The following is a 26,455-nucleotide window of genomic DNA, read 5'->3' as shown; positions in this document are numbered from 1 at the left end:
TATATATTTATATTGTGGCGTGAGGAGGTGCGGGAATCGTGGGTCCGCCCCACGCCCCAAAAGTATCAGAACTGAAAGGGGTTGAGCGTGAGCTGGACACAGCCCAATGTGTCCCAGCTGGCTCGCATCCGGACTGATTAAGCAGCCGGCTGGGACAGGTATAAAACTCAGCCTCAGCCCACTGAAGGAAAGGACTTTGACTGGGGAGCTGAGGGCTGAGGCTGCACGGACCTTTAACTTAAACGACCACTAAACATTTCTACAGACTCTAGAGCCCCATTGGGCTATGTTCTTTTGAGTTGTTTTTGGGTGTGGTGGAGGGCATTTAAAAGCCGAATAAAGGTATGCTTTGAGTTTCATTTACTCCCCGTGTCTGTGTTCTCTGTGTGCTTCCTCCTTCCGGGTCACAGTGGTCACGCCCCTAACCCCAGGGGCCTACCACAATATATATTGTAAATTTATATATATATATATATATATATATATATATATATATATATATATATATATATATATATATATATATATATATATACACATATATATTGTATATTTATATTTAATATATATGTATTATTTATTCGATCTTATCTGTATTAGGTATTTTAAATATGAGAATGAGTACATAAAATAAAAATAATATTAAATTTTATTAAAAATGTTGCTTATTAAAACAGACAAATAATATCTTGCATTTTGTATTTAATTACAATAAAAATGTTTACCGGACCGTGAAAACAAATGCATCACAGAGCTGTTCTAGGGTGCCTCTTTTCTAGGCCCTACATCTGTTACAAATTTGCTTTATGACACCTCCGGAAACAGAAACATGATTTTCACTCCACCAGGTGAGTGAGCCTGAGTGGACACTTGCATAAGTTGAAGTTGTTTAATCACTGTTTTATTCATCTCTCTCTCGCTATGTTACAGGTGCTCTCTCTCTCTCACGCGCGCGTTATGTTTCAGTCCCTCTCTCTCGCTCGCTGTGTCCTTTACTCTCTCTCTCTCTCTCGCTCTTTACATATACTTAATAGCAGCGTAGCATGTGTACGCAGCACTATGTGTGTGTAGTATGCATGCCGTGCAGCACATTTTAAAAAAAGTAGGACGGTAAAGCATTTTCCACTTCATAAAGTTGCTATTCCTTCTCAACACGTGAAAGATTTTGACACCAAGGATAGCAGGCAATGAAGTGTTCCAGGTTTTTAATTTAGTTAAATCTAATCAATTGTCCATAATTCTTTTTCCAATAAAAAATGCAAAACCAGCTTGATTGTCATTATTGTTATCACTGTGCATTATGCAGTATATGCAAGTCAGATTTTTTAAACAAAGGTATTACATAATAGCATTACTCCAACAAATTTTCAATCTTGTTTTGAAATGTGAAAATTAACAATAGGAGCATATTTTAGCAAGCCTTAATGAACATGCAAGACAATCGGATCAATATCTGCTGTCTCCAGTGACCTATGTTTGACAAGCACACCAGAAACTATTGACCTACTTCCATTCTCTACAGGAGTCATCCACTGGACACAGACATACAAGGCACAACGTTAATAAATGGAACTGCTGACAATCTGCACAGCCAGAAATTTGCAGAACATTGCTTGATTTTCAATGAATGTTAACAAATACTCACTCAGGTCCCTGCACTTGATGGTGCTGTAGTCGAAGGAGATGCAGAGGTAGTCACATGCCTCCCTCAGCTCAGGAATGGAGATCCCATCAGGGCAGCGGATTATCCCCGATTTGTAGTAATCCTTTCATGTAAAAAAAAAAAAAGAGAGCGTCACAGGGGGAAAACAAGCAGGCAGCCATTACTGCAGTGGTATTGCACTCACAAGCATGCACGCACGCGCGCACACACACACAAGCAAAGCAAATGGCTCGTCATCTACACAATGTTGCCCCTCCCCTTGCTCACACTGCTGCATTCAAAACCTGCTAAACGGAGACTGCTTAGATGCACAAACAATACTGAGCACGTCCTTTACAATACAGAAGCTCAGGGAAGGGGCTATGCATTTCTGCAGCATAGGTTTTAAGCCATGCACTTGCCACTGACGTGTCCATTTTTTCCCCAGTGCTCTGAACCTCATCCTGGAATTACTTCATTTGAAATATTTTCAAAGTTCCGTAATTAACTGAGCTTAAAATGTGTTTTACAAAAACACAAAATCACAAAAACAGCGAGTAGAACAGCAAGTAGGCGTTCTCTGCTGTAGTGCTGTTAGCCAATCAGAGGAGATATATTTGCATGTATGAATATTCATGAGCAGCAGCTAAAACCTGTCTTTCTGCAGACACCTGTAATTCAGTGATCTAAAGCAGGGCTAAATAAAACAAAAATTAACTCACATGGCATTCGTTCATATTAGAGACCACAACTAGACTGTTTAAAATGTATTTAAAAACGATGGAATGAGACCTTTTGTTACGCCCTCGCTATGTTTTCCTGTGTTTTCCCCGTTTCCTAGTGTGTTTCTCTAGTACTTTTCCATCACGTGTGTCTAATTTGTAGCTCCGCCCCTCGTTACCTGTCTCCCCAGGTGTTCATTGTTTCATGTTTAGTATAAATAGTACCTGTTAATCTACGTTTGCTGTCGGTCTTTGCACCTTCCCCTGTTGTTTTGTCATGTCACGTTATTGCTTTCTCTACGTTTCATATTTACTGCCTCTTGTTTATTGTCTTTCACGTTATTTCTAGTCACGTTTATTTCCTGTTCGTTTCTTTGTTTATTTTGTATATATTTTCGTATTTATCCTTTGTATATATATCCCTAGCTTTGTTTGTACTTATCTGTTTAGCTTAGCTCTGTGTTGGTTTTCCCTGTTTGTTTATGTATATATATTTATTCGTTATTCCCCTGTTTGTTTATTTGTTTATTTGTTATTTAATAAAGTCTGTCTTACCCGCGTTTACGTCCGCCTCCCATCTGCTCGCGCGTTACAGAAAGACCGACCGCCATGGACGTTTATGCGGGACACCCTTGGGTTGGATCCGGGCTGGCCATCCGTCATGCCCCCTTTGGGACCTCGGCGCAGGAAAACCCGAGGCCTCGAGGCCGGAGAAGGCCTCGGGCTAGGCGTTCTAAGAGGTCCCAAAATTCGGAGGATTTTCTTGGGGGGGGGGGCTAACCGTTGGGGCTATCGGCCTCGGGGGACACGAGGCGGGCAGAAACGCAGGCTGTGAGGATCCCTACTTCTGGGATTACGTGGACCTCCTCGCAGCTGCGTCTAGTTCGGAGGATGAGTTAATCCTTCCGGCTCTCAGATGTCCTCCGTGTCTCCGGGAGGAGGCCGCCTACGTCCTGGAGCGATCTTCAGCGGCGCCGGCTTTCAAGACGCCGTCTTCCGTGGGCCCGCCTCCCATGGCGCGCTCCGTCACGGCGGCTACGCAGCTAGCATCTCCAGCGGCTGCAGCTCCAGGCATCCCCACGGCTACGCGGCTAACGCAGCTAGCATCTCCAGCGGCTGCTGCTCCAGGCATCCCCACGGCTACGCAGCTAGCATCTCCAGCGGCTGCAGCTCCAGGCATCCCCACGGCTACCCGGCTAACTCAGCTAGCATCTCCAGCGGCTGCAGCTCCAGGCATCCCCACGGCTACGCGGCTAACGCAGTTAGCATCTCCTGCTTCCACGGGTCAAGTTTCTCTGGCTGCTACGGCGCCCGCATCTTCTACGGCTGCAGACCCAGCTTCCACGGCGGCCGCCGAGCAGCGCTTCCAGTCACCCGCAGCGGCAGCAGATCTTCGCTCCGGGGTTCCCATGACAACGGCGCTACACTGTACTGCTACTGCCACCCCGGAACCTGAATACGCTGCGGTGAAATTAAGTCAAGTCTCCGTGCTCTCTTCAGCAGCCCAAGCCTCCACACAGACACCTACTGCCCAAGGGTCCAAGTTTGTTCACGTGAGTGTTCCTGTGCCAGCGGTGCCCACCGCCAATGTTCCTGTGCCAGCGGTGCCCACCGCCAACGTTCCTGTGCCAGCGGTGCCCACCGCCAATGTTCCTGTGCCAGCGGTGCCCACCGCTCCTGCTACGATGCCAGCGGTGCCCACCGCTCCTGCTACGATGCCAGCGATGCCCACCGCTCCTTCTACGATGCCAGCGGTGCCAGACACCGTCCATGTTCCTGTGCCAGCAGTGCCCAGCGCCTATGTTCCTGTGCCAGCGGTGCCCACCGCTCCTGCTACGATGCCAGCGATGCCCACCGCTCCTGCTACGATGCCAGCGGTGCCAGACACCGTCCATGTTCCTGTGCCAGCGGTGCCCACCGCCTATGTTCCTGTGCCAGAGGTGCCCACCGCCAATGTTCCTGTGCCAGCGGTGCCCACCGCCAATGTTCCTGTGCCAGCGGTGCCCACCGCCAATGTTCCTGTGCCAGCGGTGCCCACCGCTCCTGCTACGATGCCAGCGGTGCCCACCGCTCCTGCTACGATGCCCACCGCTCCTGCTACGATGCCAGCGGTGCCAGACACCGTCCATGTTCCTGTGCCAGCGGTGCCCACCGCCCATGTGCCGATGCCAGCGGTGCCCATCGTCCATGTTCCTGTGCCAGCGGTGTCCACTGCCCATGTGCCGATGCCAGCAGTGCCCACCGTCCATGCTCCTATGCCAGCGGTGCCTACCGCTCCAGCGCCGACGCCAGCGATGCTCGTCGTCACGCCACCAGCCCCAGCTGCTCTAGTCGCCGCGCCGTCAGCTCCTGCTGCCCGAGACGCCGCGCCGCCAGCTCCCGCTGCCCGAGACGCCGCACCACCAGCTCCTGCTGCCCGAGTCGCGCACCGCCAGCTCCTGCTGCCCGAGTCGCCGCGCCTCCAGCTTCTGCTGCCCAAGCCGTCGCGTCGCCAGCGAGGCCCGTCACCACACCCAAGCCCATCCCGGCACCCAGGACTAAGTTTTGCCCCAAGCCTCGTGTGCCCAGGTCTACCCCAAGGCCCCCGGACTCCAGCCCAAGAACTTTGCCCAGGCTGGCTCCATGGACTACCCCACAGACTTTAGCCAGTCCTGGGCATCCCCAAGTGGTTCTGGTTCCCATGTCACTTCCTGTTCTGGTCCCCGTGTCTGTCTATGTTCCGGTTCCTGTCCTGTCTGGTTTGTCTGTGCCTGTTTCTGTCACCGTTTTCGTGTCTGTTCCTGTCAATGTTTTCGTTCCCGTTCCCATGTCTAGTCCTGTCCAGTCACCTGTCATGTCTCACGTCCAGTCATCGTCCCCTGTCCAGTTCCCCGTCCAGTCTCGTGTCTCGTCCAGTGTACAGTCTAATGTCCAGTCTCCAGTCACGTCCCCTGTTCCGTCTCCTTTCTTTGTCAAGTCTTCTGTCCCATCTCCTGTTTTGTCTCAAGTCAAGTCCCCGGTCTCGTCTCTTGTGTTTCCCGGCCTCTCCCCGCCGCCGGCCCCCGGGGTTCGTTTTTACGCGCCTCGGGAGCTGCGCGTTTAGGGAGGGGCTTCTGTTACGTCCTCGCTATGTTTTCCTGTGTTTTCCCCGTTTCCTAGTGTGTTTCTCTAGTACTTTTCCATCACGTGTGTCTAATTTGTAGCTCCGCCCCTCGTTACCTGTCTCCCCAGGTGTTCATTGTTTCATGTTTAGTATAAATAGTACCTGTTAATCTACGTTTGCTGTCGGTCTTTGCACCTTCCCCTGTTGTTTTGTCACGTCACGTTATTGCTTTCTCTACGTTTCATATTTACTGCCTCTTGTTTATTGTCTTTCACGTTATTTCTAGTCACGTTTATTTCCTGTTCGTTTCTTTGTTTATTTTGTATATATTTTCGTATTTATCCTTTGTATATATATCCCTAGCTTTGTTTGTACTTATCTGTTTAGCTTAGCTCTGTGTTGGTTTTCCCTGTTTGTTTATGTATATATATTTATTCGTTATTCCCCTTTGTTTATTTGTTTATTTGTTATTTAATAAAGTCTGTCTTACCCGTGTTTACGTCCGCCTCCCATCTGCTCGCTCGTTACACCTTTAACAATTACTACGTGACAAAAATACTTCACATCACGTTTAAAATCTTAAGATCATAGTAAAGCTTAGCTATAGCTTGGAAATATGACATACTAGTTTATTGTGATAAAGGATATGCAGCTCTAATAATACTGTTGATTCAAATACTACTTAAACAGACTTAATTACATTTTTCATAACAGACAATTAAATTTACCCTGTTAACTGTTACAGCACATTTTAAATAAAAATTACGGTATTTAAACAAGTGTTGCATTTAGTTTGCATTTTTTATTAATCTACCGCTACTAATGCATATTGTCTGAATGTAAGAATGATATAAGGAGTGCTGTGCATCATCAACAGTACTCATAGAAAGAGCAGTCTGGAGAATAACAGAAACTACATAATTTGTCTCAAATGTTCTTATGCACAATTTACTGCATTTATACAAAAGTAGTGCTGGACAGTGCGGACAAGATTTATATCACAACATATTTCAAATTTTCAGTCAATACAATTTAATTTGGTGCTTGTAAGTAAACCATTCTTATGCAATATGGACTTAATCTGCAGCAGTAGAAAGAATGGACAGAAAAATCTAGAATTAGTCAGTCTGAGAGAACCACAAAACCAATATGCTTCATTTGTTCTGAAACAACAGCCTTTATGCAAACTGGTAACATGATGTAGCTCCTTGTTACATGCAAGTCTAGCCCAAGGGTGCTGGGTATGTTCTCGGTGTGCTCTCCCTCTGTGTGTGGGTGTGTGTTGCATGTCTTTCTGCAGATTGTGGCTAGTGCTCATACAGGAAGTCTACTGTATGTGCTCCTGGTTCCCCTGCTACCACCACCATTGCCATGTTTTTTCTTCTGATTCTAGTCAGCCTTTGGAGAATGTCTTTCAGTCTCTCCTTTGATCACATGTTTAGCATGTCTTTGTTTAACACACATAAACCAATTTGAGAAGCAGATGCCCCTTTTGTACTCATGTTGTTAGCTTAAGTAGTAGACTTTTTTTGTTCTTTTGTTTAGGATAATTAGTTTACATTATAAGTATGATTTGTTTCTTTCCTTTCTTTGGCACTGTCACCATTGGCTCCTCTTAGGCCTTAAAACCCCTAGGCCACGGGTGTACTGTTTGGAGATTAATGTTGTTTGTCAGTTTTAAAATAAACAATCACTGATTTTTTAATGTCTAATTCTGGTCTCCTCACTTCCATTCTGTTCCCTTTGTTACAACCATTTTAAAAACGAGCCAACCTAGGTTGTAATACTCCTTAAATGAGACCAAAAATCCAACATGCATACAAAATTCATATAGAAAACGATCAAACACAAAGAAAAAAACACAACAGAAACAAGGTGTCATTTTCCACTGAATTGCAGTGATTGTATTTAGCAACAAGAGCAAAACAATCAATCAATGCTTTAATTGTGAGATACGCTCTTGTTTCCACCAAAAACTGTCTTTTGAAAAAGTGCAGGGGACATACAAATCTCCCCCCACCCCTTGTGCGTACTATAGAGTGTACGTAATCGGATGATTTAACAGGTTCTGACAGTCAAAGTAATTACAAGCAGGAGTTTTACAGCATCAGTGTGAGGCTCTTTGTAGATGCTCCTTGGCTACAGTGAGTTGCAGTTACTTGTTCAAAAATGTAAATTTTTGGCGCAGAGAGGTCCAGCGGTCTAAATCGCTGCCACTATGAGCGGAAGGTCGCAGGTTCGAACCCCAGCTCTTGCAGCTTTGCTATCAAGTTGCCGGCACTCAGAGGGAGTAAAATTGGCCCTGCTCCCTCTGGGTGGGTAGATGGCGCTCTCTCCCCACATCACTTCTACAGTAATGTCCGCAGCACAGGGAGTCTGTGAGCTGATGTACCGGAGCCGAGCCGCTGCGCTTTCCTCCAAGTGCGCTGGCTGCTAGGTAATGCTGCATCAGCAGCAGCTCGAAAAGAAGCGGTGGCTGACTTCACACGTATCAGAGGAAGCATGTGTTAGTCTTCACCCTCCTGGTGTGTTGGGGAATTACTACTGATAGGGGGAGTCCTAATGAGTGGGTTGGATAATTGGCCTTGTAAATTGGTGAGAAAATGGGAAAAATTTGAAAATAAAATTATATATATATATATAAAAAAAACATGTCAATGAAATACATAGCTGGAACACAGTGAGTAGAGCACTGGCTGTTCACGAGTGTCTGCAGCTGTGAGTGCAAGCTACTATGCTCGGCTTGATCAGTATGGCATTTTTGTGTATTTTCTTTTACACAGTTTTTGACTCAGTTTTAGTTTCTGGATGGGTGGGGGGGTGGGTAGATATTACAAATGCTATGCAATAGCAACAATGTGCTTTTCAGCATTAAAACCATAATTAACAAGAGAAAAAGCACACTTTACTGATAATCCAAGCTTTCTTTTTAAATCACTGCAACTCAGCTTGAAAAAAGGAGTGCCTTTATGCTGAAGTCATGAGGTTTGCAGACTAATTCAACACTTAATATGCTGTAAACACAGCCAAAACAGGATATTTAACACCTCAATACAGACAAAGAAATATGCACGTACCAGAATGGCTCTGAATACAGTAGAGCTGATGCCTTCTGCGACCTCATACTCTCCCTTCTCGTTGGGTCGTGTGAAGTTATACTCCCGTCCAGCTCCAAACATTCTGTTAAAAACAGTGTGCTTCCAGTTTCATTTAAAATCAAACATATTACAATAATAAAGGCCTAGCTGACACATGAGGTCACTAACAATCACATTTTTAAATTAATTTCAGACATAAAACTTATGAATGTACAATGGTGTAGAGTTTAGATTCTCTGCCCGAGTGCGACCCAATGCCCAACACAAACTCTGGCTGGGTGAGGCAGAGATTTCCCACTGCTTTCCTCAAACTCTGTCAGGTCCACAGACTGTATATATGTATGGACAGCACGACAGGGGTTAAAAAAAAGTGAAGCCACTACGTCTCTTACGCCCTCAGGTGGCTGGCTCCAGTACAACTTTTAACCCCGCCTATTTTCATTCAACTGAATGAGAGATGGCGGAATCTTTAATCTAAAATTACACATTTAGGAATTATTTTTTGAAGTTGGATTCTGTACATTCTGCAAGCCCCCCTCCTGTGTTAATAACCCCCAGTGTTTTCCTTACAGTTAATGCGTTTTATAGAAGTTATTCCATGATATTTAAAGTGGTGTGGCAATGTGGTGATTGACAGCTGAGGGCAAGCTGATTGACAGGCTGCATTTCTGAAGTAAAGCAATGGCTTGTTCAGCAGTTAACTGTTGTAACAGACCCTCGGGGAAACGTTCTCTGCAGTTTTTTTGGTAAGTATATAATTTCCCTCCATCCATTCATTAGTAAATATACTTTGTTCTTCTCCCTAATTTTAGTATCTAGGTTAGGTTTTTTAACCTAGCGTTAGGTACTTAACGCTAGCTAACTAGTTAACTAGGTTAGTCAACTCAGGTTAGCTAAGTTACGTAACTTGTTTGATGATAATGACGGTGAAACCGAGAGTAATTGAGGGGGGGGATGGGGTGGCAGGGTTTGGGCAATCACACGGCCCGTCTCCCATCTCTGCCGCACCAGTTCTGGCCCCTTCAAAACGCCATAACGAGAGTAAATGTGTATGTCCATACTTTTATACAGTCTATAATCGGGTCAGGCTAATGAGAATGATCTCTGATGTAGGCCTCTCATACGTTTTTTTTTTTTTATATAAGGCTATGGTGTGATAATCACAATATACCAAATGTAACAAATCACACTGTGATCGTATAAAAGCAGCATAAATTAAACGTTATAATGACAGTGTCCGCAGGCCAGCTCCTTCAATCTGCATTGGTTTATACCAAGCCACAGCCTTCCGCGTGGCTAAAGACAAAAGTTTCATGTGCCGGTTTAGGAGCAGCCCAACTTTTTTTTCAATTATAAAGGCATGCATGCACAGCCACCAGGCAAGACAAGGGAAACTTTTGACACAAGCTGCAAGTAAGCATAAATACATCTTTATCACAGGGATTGCACAGTGTGCAATGTGTAAAAGTTTTCCTAAATAAGGTCTATGCTTCGTCTGTGCTGCACTGTACATTAACTTTATTCTAAACGAAGTTTCAGTCATTCAAACAACTGGGAATTGTAGTTAGTAAAGTTTTAATGCTCTATTAACTAAATAAAAATGTGGGGTTTAAATCCGGCTCAGACTCATAATGATTGGGTGGACCGGGTCAAGCTCGGACAGAACAAGCACAGGCTTGAGGTAGGGTCAGGCTTGATTTTTTTTGGCCAGAACTAAACTCTACAGTGGTACTTGAAAGCTGGTGAGCCTTTTAGAATTTTCTATATTTCTGCAAAAATATTACCTAAAATAATATTAGATTTTTCCTAAAATTAAAAAAAACACAGTTTAAAAACATACAAAAATATTATACTTGGTCATGTATTTATTAAAGAAAACGATCCAATATTACATATTTCTGTGGCAAAATATGTAAACCTTTGCTTTCAGTGTCTGGTGTGAGCCCCTTTGGGAAAGTAACTGCAACTAAACTTTTCTGGTAAATCAGTCCTGCACACCAGCTTGGAGAAATTTTAGCTCATTCCTCCATTCAGAATAGCTTCAACTCTGGGTTGTTGCTGAGTTTTCCACATTAACTGCTTGCTTTAAGTCCTTCCACAACATTTACTTTGGATTAAAGGAGAACTCTGGTGTAAAATGCACTTTTGGTGTAGTAAAACTTAATAAAACTACTTACCTTTGATGAATAGCACACCTCCAATCTCCCACAGCTTTCTGAGATCCAGAAAGTTTAACAGTTTGTTCAAACACCCTTTAGACTGGGTGATACAGGGCATAATTTGCCCCGATAAATCACTTTTTTCACCGTTATCCAGGCTCAAAGTAGCTCCACACCTCGCCAGAACCTGGAGAGCCCTGACGTTTAAAACGAGACATAAAGATGCAGCACGTAGAAGGCTCAGAGAGGTTGTAGATGGCGCTGCTAAAAGGAAACACCGGCAAACTAAGACTCTACTGGTAAAAAAATACCTCTTCAATTAAACCCTGGATAACACTTTGGACTTCCTGGATGACTACTATTATCGGTTGTGCATCATGAGCACTAAGGGCAACCCGCATTGGAGTTAAAAATAACAGCAACAGACCAAGACCGATCGTCACCAAATTTAAACATTACAAACAAAAAGAACTTGTCGCGGCAAAGAGCTTAAAGGAACAAACTATGGACTAAATGACCAGTTCTCCTGTGAAATCCAGGAACGACTGAAAAAACTGCTCCCAGTTCTGAAACAAAACCGGGAGAAAGGAAAAAAAGGTCGCTCTCGCTGTGGATAAACTGTATATAGATAGTAAACTCTTCTGAGACCCCAATATAACAATATGGCTTTAACTGGGATTATATTCTCTTTATCTCGTTCTCGTTCTCTCTCTCTCTCTCTCTATCATCCAATTCGATGTGTGTTTGTGTGTGTGAGACTGTGAGTATGGAAGTACATTTGGGTGGTGGTGTATGTGTGCAAACACAAGTAATCAAGAATTGACAACTGTGTGTGTGTGTGCAGGTGCACGTAACACAATAGTAACGCAATAGTTACTTTTACTAGTAACTAGTTACTTTTATAGTGGAGTAACTCAGTAACTTAGTTACTTTTTTGGAGGAGTAACTAGTAACTATAACTAACTCATTTTTTTAAAGTAACATGCCCAACACTGACTATCACTAATCCAGAAGGACGATTTATCATCATTAATGGTAATATTCATAAAGATTATATACCAATAGCTCGTATATATGGTCCAATTTCAGATTCTCCCACATTTTTCCACTCTCTTTTTCATGAACTGTACAAATTTCCATATTCCTATATTATAATAGGCGGTGACTTCAGCGCAGTATTAAACCCGGAACTAGACCGTTCTTTCAATTCATTATCCAATAAACCTCTCAATTCATCCACAATTAAACAATACATGACAGAATATGGAATGACGGATATCTGGAGATTACACAACTTAAATAACAAAGAATTTACACATTACTCCCCACATCATAAAACATACTCCTGTATTGATTTTTTCTTTGTAAACAACACAATAATACATAGAGTAACAGAGCCTGACATTCATAGCATTATTATATCAGACCACGCCCCTATATCTTTTAAATTATCAACAGAAATTAAACCCCAACCCAAACTCGGATGGAGATTCAATACATCCCTACTCAAAGATCCAGATTTTTCCACATACTTTAAAGAAGAATGGGTATCCTTTCCAAAATCATAAGTAAAAACCTAGCACTAAGATTAGAATCAGTAATTCCTTAACTTATACACCCAGACCAGACTGGGTTTATCAAAGGGAGACACTCCTCAGAAAATATGAGGCGATTATTTAACATAACAGAACTGTACACACAACAAACATACACTAAGATCCAACATCCAGCCATAGCATTAACAGAAAAGGTGTTTGACAGGGTAGGGTGGCCCTTTCTCTTTACCTCCCTTAACCATTTTGGCTTTGACCCTCATTTCACCTACTGGATTAAATTGTTTATGTAACTTACCATCAGCATCTATAAATCACCAATGGAATAATATCTAAATCTTTCACCCTAAACAGAGGAACCAGACAAGGATGCCCATTATCAGAATAACATCTCAGGTATCAAAACAAATTCGCATTGCCACAAAATCCGCTACGCAGATGATATTTTACTGTATCTAACAGCCCCTTCCACCTCCCTTCCGTCAGTCTATAGTCTCATCAGTAGTTTTGGTAAGGTTTCTGGCTACTCAATAAATTGTTCCAAATCTGAGATTCTGCCTCTTACTGATATTAATTGGGATGCTGAGGTTGGGGATTTGCCTTACAAACGTACATTCAACCCATCAAATACCTTGGAATGAATATATATCAACATAATTAAAGAAATTTTACACCACTACTACAAAACATCAAAGAGGGTCTCCAATGATGGAATATGTTCCCATTATCTCTAATTGGCCGTATTGCATCTGTTAGAATGAACATTCTCCCCAAAGTGAAGTATCTCTTCGCTAGACCTGTCACGATAACACAATTTTCAGGACAATATATTGTTCCACAAATTATTGCGATAAACGTTAATATTGTCATTTTAAAGCGCCACTATAGAAAATAAAGGTGCTTTAAGACAATGTGCCACACTAATTATACTAGCATAATACTATTACACCATTAAAGCATTACAGTTAAACTAACTTTATATTATTAAGAGCAGACATTGGGCTCCAGATATAAAAATATTTTAATATCCTAAATAACTAGAACAAATAAAGGTTCTGAAAAACTGCACTAAATATAAAACAGACCCTTATTCAAAAAATAAAGTAACAACAAATAGATAAAAGTAACATTTACATTAATTATTTTTTAAAAACTCTGAACACATTGGCACTTGCAGATTCCTTTTTCTGATCATATATGTATATGCTGTAAAACACACATTAGCCAAAACACTCAATGGCGCCGAGTGGTCCAGCGGTCTAAGGAGCGGGAGGTCGCAGGTTCGAACCCCAGCTCATGCAGCTTTGCCATCAAGCTGCCGGCGTCAGAGGGAGCAAAACTGGCCCTGCTCGCTCTGGGTGGGTAGATGGCGCTCTCTCCCCACATCACTCCTGCGGTGATGTCCACAGCACAGGGCGTCTGTGAGCTGATGTACCGGAGCCGAGCCGTTGTGCTTTCCTCCAAGCGAGCTGGCTGCTGCATCAGCAGCAGCTCGAAAAGTAGCGGTGGCTGACTTTACATGTATCGGAGGAAGCATGTGTTAGTCTTCACCCTCCTGGTGTGTTGGGGCATTACTAGTGATGGGGGAGTCCTAATGAGTGGGTTGGGTAATTGGTCGTGTAAATTGGGGAAAAAATTGAAAAAATTGAAGAAAAGCCAAAACACTCCCACACCGGAGCCGTGGAATGCGGTTTTAAAACACAGCCCATCCCGGACTAAACATTCTCTAAAGCTGTTTAGTTTTGAGAAAGTCCAATTAGCCTCGAATATGTTCGCTAGCTAACACATCTCCCCACACACACACTCCCCACTGTCGCTGCTCACTCTTACTGCTGCATAAACTCTGCGTGCACTCAGTTCCTAACCAATAGATGTTGCTGTCTGACAGATCCGGCGAGAGAGAAGCGGGACTCGCTCTTACATGTAAACAAATCTATGCAGAAACACGCGGCTGTTATCAAAGTCGGCAAAATTATCGTGATTAATAAAATTATCGCATGATAAGTCGATAACATAGTTATTGCGACAGGCCTACTCTTTGCCATGACTCCCTTTAACCCACCCCTGGGCTCGTTTTCCTCTCTGGACTTAGCAGTTAATTAATTTTACTGGAAAGGAAAAAACCCAGGATCAAATTAACCACTCTTCAAAAACCAAAACGGAATGGTGGACTGGATGCCCCAAATTTTTACCATTACTTTCTTGCTAATCAATTACAATATATTCATCATTGAACCAACAATTCAAACTCCGCTTGGCTAGATATAGAACAAACCATTAGCAAAAACCTGACCACCCAAGATATCATTTTTATAGGTAAATCAATTAGAACCCATGAATGCTTCAAATATAAGACAATAGACACTACTCTTTCTGCCTGGTGGAAAGCAAATGAAATCCCCAATGTACAACTCACCCCATGTAAATCCACCCCTATATGGCACAACCCTATGTTCACAATTAACAATACACCCATCATCTTCACAACATGGAAAATGAGAGGAATAAACAGCCTGAGGGACCTCCTCAGTGACATACAACTTACCACAAAACTGTCAATTCCAATACTTACAGCTTAAAGAGATTATTAAAAAGGTAATTGATGTCAAAAACCTCCAAGAACCAACCCCTCCCCTAATACTGAAAATAAAGTCACTCAAAACCAAGAAACTACTCTCCCAAATCTAAAAACTTTTTGCATACCATGACAACACTACTTCACTATCCGACAAATGGATTGCAGACCGTGGCACCCGAACAGAAAATAAATGGCAAAAATTCTGTAACAACTCATTCACAATGTCACCCAATTCTAATATACATTTAATACAATACAAAATACTACATAGAATACATTTCACTACCCATAAAATGCACCTGATGGGCTTCACTGACACCAAGACCTGTACACACTGTCCAAGCACAATAGACGACCACCATCATGCATACTGGAACTGCCCCCCTGTCAGTTTTGTCAGTTTTGGTCGGAGGTCATGGGAGAGCTATCCAAGATCCTCAGCCTTGGCATCCCACTCTCTCCTTCTGTAGCCCTGCTTGGTGACTTTTCATCTTAATTAACCTCAACACATCTTCAAACATTCATCTTTATTTCTATAACAATGGCCAAAATCATTCTCCTCAACTGGAAAGACCAAACTAAACTATCAATAAAGCACTGGTACAACCTGATAACTGAACACTCCAATTTGGAAAAAGTCACATTTACCATAAAAGATAATATCAATCACTATAACAACATCTGGTCCCCATTTTTGAACTTTATCCAGAGCTGATCCCTCCTCCTGTTTGTTTTTGTAAACACTTTCTCTTTTTTTAACACACAGGATACCTCTGTGTAAGCGGTGGCTTTGAGGCTGTGCTGTGGGTACATGTGTGCTGCGCCAGCCTCTTCCGCACACTGTAAACAGGTCTGTAAACAGTACAGCTCGACACCCTACTCATCATGACTTTACCTTAGGATGGCGGCTCTGGCAATTAGCTAACTTTGGGATGTAAAAGCTTCTTGTGTATTTTTAAAGTTCTTAATGCCTTGTTTTAAATGTCAGGGCTCTCCGGATTCTAACAATAAAGTGTGGAGCTACTTTGAGCTGGATAACGGTGGAAAAAGCGATTTATCGGGGCAAATTATGCCCTGTGTCACCCAGGGCATAATTGTTTGTCCAGGGTTTTGGACAAACTGTTAAAATTTCTGGACTTCAAAGCTGCGGTAGAACGAAGGTGTGCTATTCATCAAAGGTAATTACTTTTTATTATGCTTTATAGTAACACTTCACATTAATGCACTTACACTAACATGAATTAATGCATTAGTTAGACATGAGGTAATACATTAACATTGCTTAGGTAATGTTAATTAAACACCAAACTACGGCATTAATTAATGGTATTTTCACATTACAAGTAAAACATTTGTTAAGATGAACAATAAATCATATACTTTACTAATGTTAGGTAAACTTTAAACATTAAATATTTCTTTGGTAAATATTAGTCTGGATGGTGATTATGCTTCATATGCTTCATATATATGTGTGTGTGTGTGTGTGTGTGTGTGTGTGTGTGTGTGTGTGTTGGAATTCAACTTACATGTAGAAATTGTAAATATGTATTAACAATGATTAACCAATAATGCCTTTGTTAAGCATTATTAACATTTGTTAAACATTACTAAGCATTACTATTTTATTTTACTTACAGACAGCTGTGTTCAGTAAAATAAATATACCTGATGTAAAGTAAAATAATTTAAATCCAAGTACAGACGTATTTCCAATAGAAGTGAAAATGTACAATATATTATTAGTTAACTGACATCAGTAATTAAAACAAGTAACTGGCTACCACTGCATAAGTGTTATCATAGCCAATTATATTTAATTAATAAATATTTAATAATTACTGTATGCATAGCTGCAGCATATAAGCAAATGACAAGAAGAGCAGGAATAACGGAGCTAGTTAGCTCACAAGCTAACAGCAGCAGGAATAATGGAGTTAGATAGCTCACAAGCTAACAGCAGAAGGAGTAACAGAGCTAGTTAGCTCACAAGCTAACAGCAGCAGGAGATATGGAGCTAGTTATCTCACAAGCTAACAGCAGCAGGAATAACGGAGCTAGTTAGCTCACAAGCTAACAGCAGCAGGAATAACGGAGTTAGATAGCTCACAAGCTAACAGCAGAAGGAGTAACAGAGCTAGTTAGCTCACAAGCTAACAGCAGCAGGAATTATGGAGCTAGTTAGCTCACAAGCTAACAGAAGGAGGAATAATGGAGCCAGTTAGCTTACACAGAGACTGTAAAAAAGATGGACGCCGTGTCGCCAATCCCGTTCATTTAATGAAAATAAAGCCAAAATTATCCGCCATATTGGCGATCCTGATCCTGAGTCTGTGCAGTAGAGACCAGAGGAGGGAGAAAGACTGTGGAGAGACAGCCTACTCATTTAAATAACCATGCCCCTGAGGGCTGCCTCGCGGTCACAGACTGCAGAGCGGAGAAGAGGAGCTGACGGTCTGTTATTGGTCCCGCCCATAACAAGCCCTTTTACAATAACCACATCTTTTTGAATAGAGCTGAATAATGTTTTAAAAACGAAATCTGTGGGGATATAAAAAAATTACAATATGAGCAGAGGTTACACTAGCTGCTGCATTTAAATAATGGCGGTAGAATTGAAGTTTCTTGGAAAAAAACGTGATTGAAAGTTGTCTGTTTGCCATTGAAACCTATGGGGATGGGTGGGGTTACACAGCTTTCTGCAACCAAACAGCAGGGGGCGCCCGACCTGTGGTGGTTTCACATTTGAGAGACAATGCTCTGTCCAGCTATACACAGACTGTGAGCTCACAAGCCAACAGCAGCAGAAGTCACAGTTATAAGACCTATTAAAACTGCAAAATGTTTTTTTTTTTTAAAGATTCACATGAAATAAATTCTTGCCTCTTCTCATAGCCCTCCTTTTTTTTGTTGACATTGTTCACGTCACTATTTGCGTGAGCCGAGTCTCAAGACTTGCAATAATAGTAAACGTGGTTGATTTTATCGAAGCGCCAGGACACAAACCCGACTAACTAAACCATTCAATCATAACCACCTTACACTGCAGCTCGACTCTAGTCAGAGTCTCGAGATTTTATCCCGACTCTGTATATCTGAGTCATGAAAGGAAAGTTGTGAAAGGACGTCAAAATTCATAAGTCAGTGGCACACGCAGAGCTAAATCACAATCGCCCTGAGCTCTGCGCTCCAAAATACCCCATACCATCACTTCTTTACCACAGAAAAATAGGCCTCACCCAGAGCCCTAAGCAATCAACTACAAAAAAATATATACTTAAAAATCTGCACAGTAACTATAAATTATTATTAATTTTTTTTTTTTATAATTATTAATTTATTTCTGACAGTTATAAGGATTTATATTTATGTTCAGTACACAGACTTAATAACTGTAACTTAATATAGCAGGCACAGGCATTCTGCTGTTTGAAAATTTTAACAGATTATTCTCACTCAAATGCTGAAGTTTTAGAAACAAAAAATGAAAAGAGAAAAGCACTTTGACTGAACATAAATTTATTTTATTTCACTTCGCTATTATTTAACTGAAATTCACTTTTATATCTGAAAAATAAAGCACATTTTCACCCTGGCGTCTGGTCGGAAAAGTAGTTAAATGCATGTTATAAACTCACTATAGACACATTTATCAAGAGAAATCTCAGTCTCTCTCTCTTTTTCGCAGTGCAGAGCTGAATTCAGCGCGAGGCTACAAATAATATAAAACTCAGTTCAGTAAAATAAAAATGAATAAGGACCTGTAAGTATTATTCTGCAGAAAAGCCTGTGATTGCCTAAAATTACTTCTTTTAATGAGTTTATATTTTATATTATTTATTTTGTTATACCTTTTTATTATTTTTATTTTATTGATCAAATTATTAAATACTTTTTTTATATATTTAATCCCTTTTAAACTGTAAATAAGAGGCCCCATCCAGTGTAAAGAATTAATTGCTTGATTAATATTCACTAGTGCACTATAGATTGCTAAAATAGGGCCCCCAGTATGCAAATAGTTGTGCCAGGAACCAATAGAAAAGAAGATGCCAATGGCAACAGGCTAAACTCAGTTATAATAAGTTGGTTCATCTCAAAAATCTCCATTTGAATTTATATGGGCCTTGTGAATTTTCAGCTTCCTCAAAATAGTTGAGTAATGTTTAGAAATATCAAATTTTATGTCAAACAGATTTTACTAATTTGAGCTAAAACAACCTATGGATTTACAGTGTGTGACATTGCCGACTATTACACGCCTTGCTCTTGGAGTGATCTTTGTTGGTCAAACACTCCTGGGGAGGATGACAACAGTCTTAATTTTCCTCCATTTATACACAATCTGTCTGACTGTGAATTGATGAAGTCCAAACTCTTCAGAGATGGTTTTGTTACCATTTTACAGCCTGATGAGCATCACCAAACCTTTTTCTGAGCTCCTTGGAAATCTCCATTGTTTGTGCTGTGATACACTTTTACAAACATGTTGTAAAGAGCAGATTTTGATAGATCTCAGTGCTTTAAATAAAACAGTCACACCTGATTGTCCTCTCATTGATTGAAAACACCTCCTGATTCATTTCACCCTGTAAACGAACTGCTAATCCTTTAAATACTTCACCCATACTTTTGCCACTCACAAATATGTAATACTTTATCATTTTTTAAAATAAATTGCCAAGCACAATGTTTTTTGTCACATTGGTTGGGTACTCATTGGTTTACCTGGGTACTCATTGGTTTACCTAATCTACTTTTAGGACTTGTGTAACAATCGAATGATGTTGTTTTAGCTCATATTTATGCAGAAACATAGAACATTCTAAAGGCCTCACAAACCTTCTAGCATCAATGTAAATATGAAAGAGCAAAAATACAAATAACATTACAAAAGAAAAAGCACCAGTCATTCTTACCTGCCAAGCATGGTGTTGGGCTGAGCAGTGAAAATGGCAGGGTCAACAACAAAGCGTGTATTATCTACAATGAGGGTGACCCTCTCTGCAGTCCTGATGCTGCGTGAGCCCTCCTTAGCAGTTTCATAAACATAAATCAGGTCTGATCCATGAGGTTTACTGTGGGTATCACCACACATGGAGCCAGAAGAACAGCCTTTTTGAGTCCTAGGGCTCACTGACCTCAGCCATGAGCCCACTTCCCTCTCTCGATCTGTGAATGAAGAGAGAAATAAAAAGAAGTTATGTAAACGCACCAAACTTCTGCTCATGTGCTGCAAATAAAAATTGTAATAATTAAATAAAAGTTTTGTAATACTGCACAGCGATGTAATTAGTATTGTTTGATCTAGCACATTGGATCACAATACATGATTGTAAGGTTTCTAACTAAGGTACTCGTAATCTTAATATACAACTCTTGAGAAAATAAGAGACCAAGAGTTTCTTTGATTTTACCAAAATGAAAATCTCTGGAATATAATCAAGAGGTAGATGGATGATCACAAGCCTCAAACCAAGCTGAACTGCTTGAATTTTTGCACCAGGAGTGGCATCAAATTATCCAAAAGCAGTGTGTAAGACTGGTGGAGGTGAACATGCCAAAATGCATGAAAACTGTGAATAAAAACCAGGATCATTCCACCAAATACTGATTTCTGAACTGTTAAATCTTCATAATATGAACTTGGATTATTTGAGGTCTGAAAGCTCTGCATCTTTTTGTGATTTCATTTATTTCTCATTTTCTGCAAACAAATTCTCTCAGTGCTCTCAAATGTTGTCCATAGTTTATAGAATAAAACAACAATGTTTATTTTATTCAAACCTATAGTCATAAATAGCAAAATCAGAGAAACTGATTCAGAAACTGATGTGGTCTCTTATTTTTCCAGAGTTGTACAGTGCCTTAAAAAAGTATATATACCTCTTGATTTGTTCCACTTTTTCTTAAGTTACATCCACAAACAAATGTAAATTAATTGGAATTTTATGTGATAGATCAACACAAAGTACAGTGGAATGCAAAAGTATTCATACCCATTAAATATTTTTGCATCGTGTCACCTTTCAGCCACAAATCTAAATGTATTTTATTGGAGAGCATACGTGATAGACCAACACAAACTAGCACATAATTGTGAAGTGGAAACTTAAATAAAATAAAAACAAATGTGCACAAAATTAAACTGTGATATGCACATGTATTTAGACCTCTATATCAGTGCTCTGTAGACCCACCTTTTTCTGCAATAACAGGTGTACGTCTTGCACATCTAGAGGCAAATGTTTTGCCCATTTATCTTTGTAAATTATATCTGCGAGTGTCTTATCAGTAATTTTCATGTCTTGCCACAGATACTCAGTGGGATTTGGGTCAGAACTTTCACTGGGCCATTCTAACACATGAATATACTTTAATATAAACCATTTCACTGTAGCTCTGGCTGTATGATCAAAACTATGTTTTTATAACCTAACCCTGCTTTAAACATCTCCACAACTTTATTCTGACCTGTCAGGTGAGTTACTTGGTCTTCATGGTGCTGTTTGTTCATTAGTGTTCTCTAACAAACAACTGAGGCCTTCACAGAAAAGATGTACTCATACTGAGAATAAATTACCCACAGCTGGATGGCAATTGATTGCACTGGATTTTATTTAGGAGTTTTAGAGTAACGGGGGCTGGATACTTTTAGATTTTTATATGATTACAATTTTGAAAAACATGCATCATTTTCAATCCATGTGACAATTATGTTTTACTTTGTGTTGGTGTAATACTTACAATCTTAAAATATGATTAATACTGGGAAAAAAATGTTTTTAAAAAATAACTTTCTATCATGATATTTAAATTGAATTACTGTCCAACCCCCAAACCCTAAGTATATTGATTTAAGGATGTACCAATTAGCAAAGATATCTTTTTATCTATCTTACAAATTAATTTTTAAAATAAATTTATTAAGGGTGTTCTCATTTTGTGCATGACGGAGACACCATTTATAATTTATTTACTAATAAATTAATATTAATTCATAAGAAAATTAATGTCGGCCATGCTTTCAGGCTATTTGGAAACAGTGGTGTCTCAATACAGCCTATTTTTTAACGATTTCTAACGATTAGTAAAAAATTGTGTTAATATGTTAATGGTTCCATTTGGTTTTAGGCTGAACTGAGTTGTCCTTGTCTCACCACTGAGCTGCTGTTGTGTAGGTGAGGTAACATTTCTGATGCAGGGTGTGAGCTGGCCCTCAGCTCTCTCGTGGGATGAGTCTCTGGAGCGATCTCCAGAGCGACGCCTCTCCCTACAGTGCTCCAAACCACCACTTGTCCCATGTCCGTGATTCATTCTGACCACCTCAGCCTCTAGCTGAGATCCCCTGGGCTGACTACTGCAGGAGCAACACACACAAAGAAGAGACACAAGTCTTGTAGCCATGCCCATACACAATGGACTAATAAGGATGCAGAGGTTGACTATACTGCTGCAGTCAGTGGTTGACCTTTGATTCAAGAACATAACAATGAAACAAAAACATACACATGAACATGAATTGATTGAAGATAAATCATCACATAACCTATCCTTCAATCCTTGAGCAAACTGAGCCACAAAGACATGGCCAGATCAACAGAATATCAACAACAGCCTTAAAGGTGAAGGTACAGATGTATTGTGACTAAATTACACTTAACTATAGCATTAATGTGACCTCAATATGTGAGGACAGTAACTGTCATTTGAAAATGTTTTTCTGCTTTTTACTCTAATAAAGATTTTACTCTAAAACAGCCAATTAGCTTTTTATTAAAAAATGTTTCCATATCATTAAACACAATATTGTGACATATACAGTTAAAAAGTATTTTTATTCTTCATTGTAAAAGTAATTTTAAACGGTCATAAAAATGAAGAGAATGCGTTAAAGCGTTTTTGGCTTATTTTAATTAGCAATTGTCTATCTAGATTAAATTAGGTATTTTTATATCACTGTCTAAGTAAAACAAGCCTTCTCAATGAATAAGACAAGGGTGGACCCGTGTCCAAGACAAATCATTTATACCTTCTGTGCATTAAATGGCTCCTTTTTTCATATAAAGTGGCCCAGTAAAAGCCCTTAGGGTAACTGCGCAGAGAGAAGATCTGGAATAGAGACTGGCCTTAAAAATATTTCCCTTTGTCATCTTTGCTTTGCTATATGAGCAAACTGAAAATGATGCTCAAATTAGGGAAGTGAAAGCATCCACATGCTAGGCTTCTGATTCTGTACTCGAAAGAACCAGTCAAATGCCAACTGACCCCAATAACCGAGTGATTGTGTCTTGTGTGTTTTCCCCTTGTACTGCTTTTATAAATAGAATCAGTTTAGGCTTTTTTGACTTTTAATTAAATATTCTATGAATCATAAAGCTGTCTGATGGTTTAATTTAAGTGGAGAAATGCAATAACACCAACTCAGTACTCATCTATGCACCCAACAGGAGGAAGAAAGAAAGAAAACAAAAAAGTGACCAAGTGAATGTCAATTTTTACAGCTTTTAGTAGATAATCAGTAACTGAAAATGTTATTTATGATTTATTTTTTTTATAATTTTATTCCAATTTACACGGGCAACTACCCAACCCACTCATTAGGACTCCCCCTATCACTACACACCAGGAGGGTGAAGACTAACACATGCTTCCTCCGATACATGCCGAGCAGCCAGCGTGCTTGGAGGACAATGTTATTTTGACTGAAGAAAAGATTGAGCATGATTGGGGGCAAAACTGTTAAACTGCCAGATGTCCAAGCTTAATTAACCGCCATCTGCATAGAAGGTTCATCTAATACATACTGACTTCATCATTTATTTTACATGAAATAGACTTTTTTGAAAATTATCATCACAACTGCCCACAATTTTCTTATAAAAGCAGTAAAAAGGGAAAAAAACAGTGTTCTTATGTATGCAGGTATTTTGACAATATACTTGAACTGGCATTTGAAGTGAAAGTCAAATTGGTAGTTCCTAATCTACACTAAGAGAAAGTGCTACACATTTAGCTTGTAAGTACATTTATTTTAACCTGTCCTATCAACACAAAACAATCAAGGGCTGGTCACACTTTTCTAATGAAGGTCGAGTGACTGAGCGTCCTTACGTCCTCGATTCCTGGTAATCACTGCCGCCTCCTTCTGTTCCTACGTGCTGTGCTTTTCACCCTCGAGTGTCAGCCAGTGCAAACATGGAACTGAAGCAATCGGCTAGTCCCAGAAATCAGCCCTGGAGTTCTGTGGAGCATTATGTGCTCGTTCGTACAGCTAGAGCTGTAACGCTTTGTATTACTTAAAGAGAAAGTCGCATCAATTATTCATCCGCTAGAGCTTCAACATCCTTCAAACAAAAGGACACGAGGAGGCATGCAGAACAACGTTCACTTAACACGCATGAACCCCTTGTACATCTCCTACTGGGGCTAATAAGCGGCGTTTCCCCCGAAACACACGCATACACCCGCCCGCGAAGCTGGCTCCGCACGAGCATCTCGCTCTCTCTTATCCTTTGTTGTCCTGGTGCACCTACCCGTCCGCCGCCGCGCCCGGTAAACGCGAGCCAGAGTCGGAGCCGAAGCAGCAACGCGGGAGGAGCTGAGAGAGGCCGGCCCGCAGGACTCTCGCGCCCTCACACCACGCAGGCTTGCCCGCGTGCTCAGCATCCTCGGGCATTCCTTTCAAACTTCAGCATATTCACGGCGCAGCCCCCGAACAGACCCGCGCTGCTGACCACGCACGCGGAGTGGAAGCACGGAGTGCAAAGGCGTGTTTCTGCTGCCCCCTAGCGGCACGCGCTCTCCTAGACTAGCAGCATCCGTATGAATGGCTGTGACACGAAGACGGAGACTGACTGACGTAAACCAGCTCTAAAAATATATTTAATAAATAATAAATAAAAAACATACTAGTGTGGCTCCTCTTAAAGCCCACAGGCCATCTCTCTAGAAAACAGAAGCACCACTGTTCATATGAACACACTAAAAGACTAAAAGCTCGTCATGAAATGTTTATATTAAAATAACACAAAACATCACGTAACTCTTCTAAAATGGGCCAGGCAATATTATTGGCACATTTTAAACACTCAAGCTTAAGAACTTTGCAAATGGTTATAAGAAGCAATTGATTTCAGTTATTAACCAATTATTAAGTTGTGGGTGCCAATACTTTTGTCCAGCCCATTTTTGGAGATTTGTTCAACTTTTATCAACTTTGTTCTCTGCTTTTTTTGTTGTTCCAATACATATAAAGGAAATAAACATGCATCACAAAACATGTATAATAGCATTAATTTTCAGGAGTGCCAACACAACTGGCCATGACTATATTTGAGGATATGGGTGAATCCCAACTGCCCACTAATTACTAATACTAACTAGTTTTATAGTAATTAATACTAACACAGTTTTACTTTTACTTATTAACTAATTAATTAAATATAAATTATTATAAACAAATATTGTTTAATATTTGATGTACTGCCAAACCAGAGGATTAAAATACAGTATATACCGTTTAATCACAAACAATGTCGCCAAGTATTTTAATTTTGAAGTTTCAGTCGCATTCTGTCAGGAGTTCAGCTGCTATGGAGGATAAAGGGACTAACTTTGTTTGGAACCGCTCCCTGAAAATAGTGCACTATATGGTGTGTCACACATTTTGAAGTGCTGTTCGAAATCGTAACAGGACATTTTATTCCTTAGATTTCCCCCATCATTCACCCATAATGCATGTCAAAATGTAGTGTACAGACAATGTGGTGGTGTTGTGTCAGAGTTCTTTAGAGCGGCATAAATAAAAGATTGTTTGGTCATTTACCAACAAGTTCACATTATGGCAAATGCTTTATAGTGAAGTGTGAGTAGTAAATGAGTTAATGCGTTATCACATTTTTCTTTGCTCAGAGGGCTGCTATTTTCATAACTATGAGACTAACAAGTAGTGGAAGCTTGTACCTCAGAAATTAGCACTAATGCTAAATGTAACTGACCAGTAGTAAATGCTTTATACTTACATTAGTGTTATAAGGCAAATGTATCCAAAATGTATTTGGAGTACAATGTAAAGACAGTGTATAGCCTGTATAAGTATTTTTTCAGTTATTTTGCTGCATTCCTAAAATAACTCAAACATACAGCCATTCATGTCTAAACTACTGGCACCAAAAGTAAATATGTGGGTGTCCAAACTGTGCCCAATTGTGTCCTTGTCCCTCCCTAATGTCATGTCACTTGTGTTACAAGGTCTCAGGTATGAATGTTAAATTTAGTGTTTTGGGTACAATTACTTAATGCCAACCACTGGATGTTCAACATTGGACTTCATGGCAAAAAAACACTCTGACACAAAATTAAACAGCAAACAGCAGCCTTTACTTGATGTCCCACTCCTGATGTGTGTGTATGTGTCCGCGTACGTGTATGCATGTGTGTGTGTATGTGTGTACGCACGTTTGTGTGGATAAATGCGAGCTTGTGTGTATGTGCTCACGTGTGTGTGACCAGCAAGTCAGTAATAATTATTGGATTGGTTTTCCCAAAATAAAGGGCCATGTGAAACATGTGAAACAATAAATAAATAAAATAAATAAATGGTATTTCATTGCTCAATG

General features: G+C 40.6%; 3 protein-coding genes across 7 annotated transcripts in view; all 3 read right to left on the bottom strand.

Moving 5' to 3' along the window:
* tmtc3 (transmembrane O-mannosyltransferase targeting cadherins 3) overlaps positions 1-7,470 on the bottom strand; it is a 183,952-nt gene extending 176,482 nt beyond the window's left edge. Inside the window, exon 1 of the mRNA XM_049483963.1 lies at positions 7,467-7,470. The gene's annotated coding sequence lies outside the window, so the exon portion shown is untranslated. The remainder of the gene's footprint in view (positions 1-7,466) is intronic.
* Positions 1-26,455, bottom strand: part of LOC103043601 (cyclic nucleotide-gated cation channel beta-1) — a 267,445-nt gene that overhangs the window by 76,471 nt on the left and 164,519 nt on the right. The window lies entirely within an intron of this gene.
* The window catches only part of btbd10a (BTB (POZ) domain containing 10a), a 42,697-nt gene that overhangs the window by 12,246 nt on the left and 3,996 nt on the right, over positions 1-26,455 (bottom strand). For 2 of the 4 annotated variants that reach the window (XM_022683911.2, XM_049483967.1), the window contains exons 3-6: positions 21,995-22,194; positions 19,754-20,006; positions 8,524-8,626; positions 1,646-1,766 (exon numbers count right to left, since the gene is read on the bottom strand). In XM_022683911.2, the coding sequence (XP_022539632.1) occupies positions 1,646-1,766; positions 8,524-8,626; positions 19,754-20,006; positions 21,995-22,194 (677 nt within the window). Of the gene's footprint in view, positions 1-1,645; positions 1,767-8,523; positions 8,627-19,753; positions 20,007-21,994; positions 22,195-23,948; positions 24,321-24,370; positions 24,608-26,455 lie in introns of those variants that run through there. The other 2 variants (XM_022683910.2, XM_022683912.2) reach the window with 2 other exon arrangements.

The sequence above is a fragment of the Astyanax mexicanus genome, chromosome 10 (genome assembly GCF_023375975.1).
Source record: "Astyanax mexicanus isolate ESR-SI-001 chromosome 10, AstMex3_surface, whole genome shotgun sequence".
Taxonomy (NCBI): domain Eukaryota; kingdom Metazoa; phylum Chordata; class Actinopteri; order Characiformes; family Acestrorhamphidae; genus Astyanax; species Astyanax mexicanus.
Note: the sequence above shows the minus strand (reverse complement) of the source record. Positions and strands in the feature narration are given on the sequence as shown.